The sequence below is a fragment of the Diospyros lotus genome, chromosome 2 (assembly GCF_014633365.1).
Source record: "Diospyros lotus cultivar Yz01 chromosome 2, ASM1463336v1, whole genome shotgun sequence".
Taxonomy (NCBI): Eukaryota; Viridiplantae; Streptophyta; class Magnoliopsida; order Ericales; family Ebenaceae; genus Diospyros; species Diospyros lotus.
The window spans coordinates 37,089,389-37,098,236 of record NC_068339.1 but is presented as its reverse complement, the minus strand read 5'-3'; the positions used below and the strand labels follow the sequence as shown (position 1 = coordinate 37,098,236).

At 36.9% G+C, this 8,848-nt stretch overlaps 1 protein-coding gene across 1 annotated transcript; it reads left to right on the top strand.

The window, feature by feature from the left end:
- Positions 1-2,901: 2,901 nt before the first annotated feature.
- On the top strand, positions 2,902-8,541 carry LOC127795536 (benzaldehyde dehydrogenase, mitochondrial-like). The gene is made up of 11 exons (XM_052327289.1): positions 2,902-3,275; positions 4,076-4,210; positions 4,334-4,476; positions 4,578-4,731; positions 4,849-5,078; positions 6,234-6,323; positions 6,786-6,959; positions 7,045-7,182; positions 7,558-7,695; positions 7,815-7,876; positions 8,074-8,541. Exons 1-11 carry the CDS (start codon positions 3,185-3,187, stop codon positions 8,345-8,347), a joined length of 1,629 nt encoding a protein of 542 aa, XP_052183249.1. The 5' UTR covers positions 2,902-3,184; the 3' UTR covers positions 8,348-8,541.
- The last annotated feature ends 307 nt before the right edge of the window (positions 8,542-8,848 follow it).

Sequence of the window (8,848 nt, the reverse complement as noted above, 5' to 3'; positions counted from 1 at the left end):
ATTTCATATTTCCTTAGGTTGCGCTCAATCTCTCTCTCTGTATTCATATTCAATAGGCAGTCATCTTTTTCATTCTTGCCATTGATTGCTCAAATAGATGTCAACGTAGTTAGTGTACCTTGCCCAATTTGACATCTCTACACGTTGTCATTAAGTAGTTATTTTAAAAGAAAATGCTACATATACAAACAACTGGGTTATCGAGAGGATGACCGAAGTTGCCAAATGATAAAAATACCCTCACTTAATTTACAAATTCACTACCCCTACCCTTGGCCTCCTCTTACCTCTTCTACCATGACTGCCTCCAACAAGCTCTGCCTTGCAATGCCTCATCACCACCCCCGAGTCGCCTTGCTGCCTTCGCCTTGCTGACTACCGATGAATCCTTTCGTCGCCCCGCTGTAGCACCTTGTGTGACAGCCGCTTCATCTTGTCGTTGCCTCGCCGCAGCACCTCGCGCTGACCATCGCCGCATCCTACCATCGCCTCGCACCGACCACCACTACACCATCTCGTTGCCTCGCCGTCATTACCTTTGATTGAATCCACAAGCTTCATCTTAAATGAAGCTCGGACGATAAAGTTCGGACTTCTTCATTGGATGAAATTTGATTCAATCATCGAGCCTATCATCCTGTTGATACAAGTAACACGATTTTATTCCAAAACCTTAATAGTCTTTAATGATTTTAGCATAATTGTGTATAAACTTAAAAGTATTATCAGCGAGTTTGTAATGTCCATTTTAGACTTATGATAAATGATAAAAATACCTTAGCTAATTTGATTGTTTCCAAGAAAAGAGAAAAGAGAAGGTGTTTATTAATAAATTTTGACTATCAATAATTGGTCATGGTGCAACGAGTTAAATGGAGTAAGCATGAGTGTTTAGGGTTTCAAGGAGTGAATGATCGAGCTAGTAAGCAGAGATTTAAATTGTCATTTTTGTTGAAAAAAATAGGGATAAAAAGGTAAGAAATATGATATAATTGTATTTTAGATGTGTTTACACATACGCTCGGTAGAAAATAATAAGAAAAATTATAAAAAATAGATTAAATTTTGAAGAAATTCTTTTCTTTTTTTTTTTTGTAAAATACTAAAGTTAAACAATACTATGTGTTAACAATTTATTAAAATGAAAGAGTTACCCATGACAACATGATGTAATATTAAATTAATTTTTTATTTTATTAACGCATAAAGACATTGGAAATATTTAAAAAAATCTCAAACAAATTTCAAAGATAATCTCAAACAAGAGCCTCGTAGAGAGAGGCTTCCTGAGATGAGTCAAAGAGATAAAAATACATGTTATCCCAAATGTAAATTTATCCTTTTTTCTATTGCAACCTCCCTTCTCATCTCTCCTCTTCCCATAGTTGTCGTCTATGACAAGCTCCAATACTTGGTGTCTTACTGTCTCGCTTCTCCTTATCTCAACTGTTGCTGCATTCTCCCTATCCATTGCAACGACAATTGGCATAAGGTGAGATAAGACGACCAGATGTTAGATGAGGCAACGCGAGAAAGGCAACAAGGCAGTGATAGGTACTAGAATTTGTTGAAGACGACAACCATAAAAAAGAAAAATAGAGAATAGAAAATGAGATAAATTTATATTTAGGTGAGAGAACATTTTTATCTTTTTAAAGCCTTTGTGTGAAGCTTTCAACCAAAGTCGTGGCTATTTTTAGAACTTCAATCATGTCGGGTACAATTATTAAACCCCATTTAATTATTAAGAAGTAGATAATAATAATAATAGAGTAAGTAGGGAAGGGAGGATGGTAAATATTTTGTTATAGAAGCGAAGCATTCAGCATCTCCTTGATTGATGAATCTAATATTCTAATTTACTCTTCCCAACGTTACGTCGGTAACAGCCACTGCCTTGCCATTGGCATGTGATGTGTCGCTTTATTAGTTTTTTTTTTATAGATTAAAAAATAAAAAATATTTTATATAAAAATAATTTATATTATATTTATTATATTTATTTATCAATCTTTAAAAAAAATTACGTAATTTCTTATTTAAAATTATTTAGATAAATTTATCTTTCTCTTATTTAAATAAATTTATTTTAAATCTTATAAATAAAAAAAATAATCCACATGTCTCTTAACACATTCTAAAAATTTTAACAAATAATTTGATATAAAAATTAAAATATTTTAAAATATTATTTTAGTTATTCTATATTTTAATTTTGAAAATATTTTTATTTTATCTTAATATAATTTTATTTTATTTATTTTAATTAACTTAACCTAGTAAACGTAGTAAATATTAAATTTAATATGTTAAAATTTTATTAAGAAAATAAAAACTAAATTACAGGTGTTTATTTAAATTTTTTGAATCTTTTTATTTACACTCTTAACTAATTAATTAAAAAGAAAACGTAAATCCAAGGGTCTTCACCTAACGGGCGATGGGTGGTGTTGTTGGTATGGTGGTTTGGTAGTTGCTTCACGAAGTTTACAGAGTGGGATGATGACTTGGATAGTCGTCACCCTAAATCAATCAATCGTTAATTAGTTAAATTAATTAGAATTTGTAAATATATATAATTAGAATAAAATTCTATAATAAATCACGTCATGCAAACACCTGGCAGGCGGGAATTAACATTTTTATTTTCTATTCTATTCTCGGGTGGTTGATGCCAGCTGGGACGTGTCACCTCTCAAACGCCCCCGTCTCTCTCTCTCTCGCCGTCCCCCGTCGTCTTCTTCTCCTTCTCTCACGCCTCTATCTCTTCCCTCTTTCTTTGTTTTTTACTCCGTCTTCCCAATCAGCTCTCGGCAGGGAAATATAAAATAAAAAAATAAAAAAATCTTCTTTCAGAAAGCTAACCAATTTGTGAACCCAGAAGTACGGGGCATGGACATGGACAGGCCGAAAGAAGATGGCCCGGGTTTTTGTGTGTGATATGAAAGTCTATAGAAAAATAAGTCAATTTTCTGAGAAAGCACAGTGAGTGAGTGAGTGAAGAAAGCTCTAACATATAATAAGTTTGAGCCACTAAATTTGTACGTCGACGATGTGATATTTGATTGGAAGGCACAAAAGCTTTCTTTTTTTAACGATTGGGTTTTTGTCTCTGAAAAAGAAGCTTTGGAGAGGGGAGATAATACATACAGAAAAGGTCATCCATTCCTACCCAATCTAATCCATGGCTGCAGCAGCATCTCGCAGAATATCCTCTCTCCTCTCCCGCTCTCTCTCTCTTCCTCCTGCTTCTGCCTCCTCCCTTCTCTCTCGAGGTGATTACTGGGTTCCTTCAATCTTTCTCATTGTAATTATCCATACATATGTGCAGACAGAACCGAACCCACATGTGTTCTTCTTGTAGATTGGAGTCTTTGAAGCTCTGATTATGGTTTTTCCTGAAAAAAAGATTTTAGTGGGTTAAGTATGTCTCTGTCTGAGGGTGTTGGTCTGAAGATTTCTTGTTTGACTTTCCAAGTTTTGTTTGTTTTTACATCGATTGAGGATTTCTCATCAAAGTTTTTGAGTTCCTTTTGAGTTTTTATATTACTCTGGTGGCAGTATGGTTGTATGTGTTAGGCTGTGTTTACCTGAGGTATAGAATCAAGTGGTATATATGGTTGTATGTGTAAGGCTGTATTTGCCTGAGCATAGAGTCAAGTCAAGTGGTTTATATGGTTGTTTGTGTAAGGCTATATTTGCCTGAGGCATAGAATCAAGTGGTTTCCTCTGCATCTGGGTTGAAAATGTTGATGGTGTTCATATTTATAGTTTGTTTTCATCTTTACTTGAACAAAAACTTCGAAGGCTTGAAGATGAGATGTGGAAATCACTCATTTCCTCTCCTCCTGTGTGTGGAAGGGAATGAAGATTTTCTGAACGTTTGATCTGTGACAACAGTGCCACAATGCTTGTAAGAGATTGCAACTTAAAAATGCAGATTCAATTCAAAGCCTTTATGATCTTCCAAGGATTCTTTCCCTTATCTTTTCGGCCTGTTTCTCCCAAGGAGATATTTGATGAGATTTCGATCTTGTTGCAATGACAATTGATATTCTTAACATATAAATTTCAGGGGGAAATTATTTCTTGGGAAGTGGCGTCCAGAGGTTTAGCACCGCTGCAGCTACAGAGGATCCGATTGCCCCACCGGTTCAAGTCACTTACACCCAGCTTCTAATCGATGGCCAATTTGTGGATTCAGCATCCGGTAATTCTCTGCTGATAATGAACCTCAGTTCTTGGTTTATCCATTGCTTACCATATGATTTTGAATTCACGCATCATATACTTATTGCAATTCAATCAATGATGGCGGTAATATTTGTCCTAGGCAAAACATTTCCAACCTTTGACCCGAGGACAGGAGACGTTATTGCTCATGTTGCTGAGGGTGAAACAGAAGATGTGAACCGTGCTGTGTCTGCTGCTCGTAAGGCGTTTGATGAGGGGCCATGGCCCAAAATGACAGCTTATGTGAGAACTAAATTTGGGTTTGGCCGTCTGTGAGCTAAGTCTGATTTACAGTTGATTTTCTAGTTATGGTGTTCTAATCTCTTTTTCCATTTGGATTTCAGGAGAGATCACGGATACTGCTGCGTTGTGCTGACTTGGTTGAGAAGCACAGCGACGAGCTTGCAGCTCTTGAGACATGGAATTGTGGGAAGCCCTATGAACAGTCTGCCAAAGCTGAATTACCAATGTTCGTTCGTTTATTTCACTATTATGCTGGTAAGAGCCTTCAACTGAGCCGGATGAAACGCCATATATGTCTATGCTTAGAATGCTAAACATGTTTAAGACATTTTTGGGATTTTTCTGAAAGCATTCTGTCCTCAACTATTGTAGGTTGGGCAGACAAAATCCACGGTCTAACAGTTCCGGCTGATGGACCATATCATGTGCAGACATTGCATGAACCAATCGGCGTTGTAGGGCAGATTATTCCATGGAACTTTCCCCTTATCATGTTTGCTTGGAAAGTTGGGCCCGCACTTGCTTGTGGCAACACTATTGTCCTCAAGACTGCTGAGCAAACACCCTTAACTGGTCTTTATGTGGCAAAGCTATTTCAAGAGGTAGGTCATGACAAGTATTCTACTTTATTAGGTTTTCTGATAGTTTATCGCCATTATTCTTCCTCCTTTTTTCTTGTTTCATTTGTTTTGACTACAATTTCTGAATTCAATGCTACTCACTTGTAAGTGATAAGCTTTTTGATACTATCTTCTGCTATATTCTTTACGTTGTCCATGCTGTAAGCTATATATGTTTGTCTCATTACTGTTCTCCAAAGAAAAATACTAGCGGCTGTTAGTTGGGGAAAACAGCCCGGATTTCTGGGAAATTATTCCACAGAAAATAAGAATTAGAAAACTGGTTCTTGTACAAAATTTTTCTATTTAGAATTTTCGGTTTTCCAAAATTGAATTGGACTTGAAAAACTCCTCAATTAAGCTTTCCTTATTAATTTGGAGATTTGGAAGATGTGGTTTTTCAGAAAAAATTTCCCCAAATCATCTTCATCTCTAACACATGTTTCTCTCTCTCTCTCTCTCTCTGAGTTTATGTTCCAGTTTTTTTAGATTAGACATTAGTTTTCTGTACCTTTTAACATTTGTGCAAGTTTTTCAAATTTTCCATGGAAAATGAAACCTAGAGAATTTGTAGAAATTTGGAGATAGAAAACTGGAAAACGTTTTCCACAAACGAAGAGTGCTCATAAGGTCTTGTAAGCAGCTCAGTGAAATTTGATTTTGGCATTCAAATTGAATTTCGTAGGCTTCTATATTAACTTGCAAATGATGAAACAAGAAACCTGAACCCAACCCCCCCCCCCCCCCCCCCCCACAAAAAAAAGAAAAGAAAGGAAAACAGAATCCAGACTCTGTCAAAAACAAGTGGACTGGAAAGTGTTTATATGCATAAAGTTTTCTAAAGAGAATTCCGGGTGAAAATATCCAATGATGTAGTTGGCTTGCCAATGTAATAGACATATTAGATAGATTGTGAACTATGGTAAACTTGGATGCACATTTATCTAGTCAGACAGAAGTCAAATGAGGTGTTGATTCAAGGAAATGAGCAATGTTGAATTCCTTTTCAGATATAATACGAAACCTGTTGAAAGACTATTTCCTTTGAACCAAAAAGTTGTGTGCGCGCATTTGTGTGTTCATTTTGAACTTGGTGTATTGCTTTCATTTTGAACATGGTGTCCAATCTTATGACAGGCTGGCCTTCCTCCGGGTGTTCTAAATATCATTTCTGGCTTTGGTCCAACAGCTGGCGCAGCAATTGCTAGTCACATGGATGTCGATAAGGTACTTGTGATGTATTCTATGCTTCATCTAGTATGCCGTTTCTATAATTTCCAATGTGATTATGCATGTGTGTGTACATATTAGACATGCCTAACTAGTCCTGATATTTTGTTCAATCTACTTTCTGTTTACCTTATTTTACCTTTGGTGGTGCCAAAATAATATTGTCGAGTTTCAATAGTAAAATCCTGAAATATGATCAACAAGGAAATTGCTGAAAATTAATCGGGACTCAAAGTTATGGCTCTATCAACGAAGTTATTTTGGTAGACAATTTGAGAAAGCTTCAAGGATACTACGATTAGTTAAGGCAGCTAGCCAACTAGATTTTTATGGTATTATATTTGAGTGTGCTGAAGTAACTTGACTAGGATATCATTTAACCTCGTTTTAGTACCCAGCAACCTTGTGATAATTTTGATGTTCGATGGTTTTGTTAAACTTTTTCCATATTCAATGCAGGTTGCTTTCACAGGATCAACTGATACAGGAAAGATTGTACTCGAATTGGCTGCAAAATCCAATCTTAAACCAGTGACATTGGAGCTGGGAGGGAAATCTCCTTTCATAGTATGTGAGGATGCAGATGTTGATAAGGCAGTGGAGCTTGCACATTTTGCTCTGTTCTTTAATCAGGTTTGATCTGGAATTTTGCCTAAAAGTTGATCTTTTGTGACGGAAAGGATGGACTCAAGAGTCAAGATGCTTATCTATTTTACAGGGACAATGTTGTTGCGCGGGTTCTCGCACATATGTCCATGAACGAGTATATGATGAGTTCATTGAGAAAGCCAAGGCACGGGCTATGAGACGTGTAGTTGGTGATCCCTTCAAGAAGGGTGTTGAACAAGGCCCTCAGGTACTCTATCTCTACTGCTTTCTTGAGAACTTCCAAATCTTGATTGTCAAAAGCTCACCCATCCCAGCAGCTCTGTAATTCATTTCCCTTCAGCTTTCCTCAACATTGGAAATAACAATGAATTTTCATGCTAGAAGTCACCCTTCTTTTCGATTATATTGCTAGACCAAAACAAAAAAAACAAAAAAAATGGAAAAAAGGCGATTGAAAGATAAGGAAAAATGTATTTGAAGTGCCTTTACAGAGGACACCATATGCTGCTGAGGACTGTTGAGATTGTTGAACCAATCTTAAATGTTGTTCTTCTGTATTAACATTGTGTTGAAGTCCTAAAGGCTGTCAAGTGATGTTTGGAAACCTTATTTGAAATATCAGATCGACCCAGAACAATTTGAGAAGGTTCTCAGGTATATCAGATACGGTATTGAAAGCAATGCCACCCTTGAATGCGGGGGTGAAAGACTAGGCTCAAAAGGCTTCTATGTTCAGCCCACTGTTTTCTCAAATGTTCAGGTATTATTTACTCCGATTCTGAATCTCCTCGCAGCTAAAACATTTGAAGTATCAATTCTTGTCAGCATCTGTGTTAAGTGTGAACTCAGGCAACATTTTTTGATGTTCTAATCGATCAGGATGACATGTTGATAGCAAAAGATGAAATCTTTGGGCCAGTGCAGACTATCTTGAAATTCAAGTAAGTTCGATAATTCCAGCTCTTTAGTCATTGTTCTCATTGGCTTCATTCTCTTGCTCACATATACAATCCTTCAGATATGAAATGATTGAATTGCATTTTCTATATTGGTTCAAGTTCTTGCACAGTAAAATAAGGCCTCGACATGTTATTGTTATTGTATGGAGACGTTTTTTATATGCGTTGTTAAATGCCAGGGACCTAGACGATGTTATTAAGAGGGCAAATACCACGCGATATGGTCTAGCTGCTGGAGTTTTCACCAAGAATCTGAACACGGCAAACACCTTGTCTCGGGCCTTAAGGGCCGGGACTGTATGGGTGAATTGCTTCGATGTCTTTGATGCTGCGATCCCGTTTGGCGGCTACAAGATGAGTGGCATTGGAAGGGAAAAGGGGATCTACAGCCTTAACAACTATCTGCAGGTGAAGGGTATTGTGACACCCTTGGAGAATCCAGCATGGCTGTAAATCTGCTTATGCCACCATGCTTTCATAGCTTTGAGCTACGAAAGAGGGAAGATAATAAGACATCAGGGGATGAGCGTATTTGTGGTTTGTGCTTCCAAGGTAGAAATAGAATTTCTCGTATGTATGTGGGATGTAACTGTTGTTGATTGTTCTCTTTCAATATAACCCGGTTTGTTGTTGTTGTTGTCCTGCCATCCATGGCGGTAGCTTTGTTACTGTTACTCCTTGCACCGAGGCTTAAGGTGTGAGATTTGTGGTGGTCACGTTGGTGAAGGACTTGATGGCATCGCATCGTCTTAAGTGATTCTTAACAAGAGTTTTCGTAAATGCTTAGAATAATAATAAATCTGCTAACCCCTACAAAGTTAGAATAGCCTTCTCCATTCCATTTGATCATTTGAATTTGACCTTTTTGACCCCAAAAAACGGGCACTTGCACATGTCTCCACCTTTTGATAACTATAGTTGTCAAGATATAACAATAAATCTAATTGTCAAAAA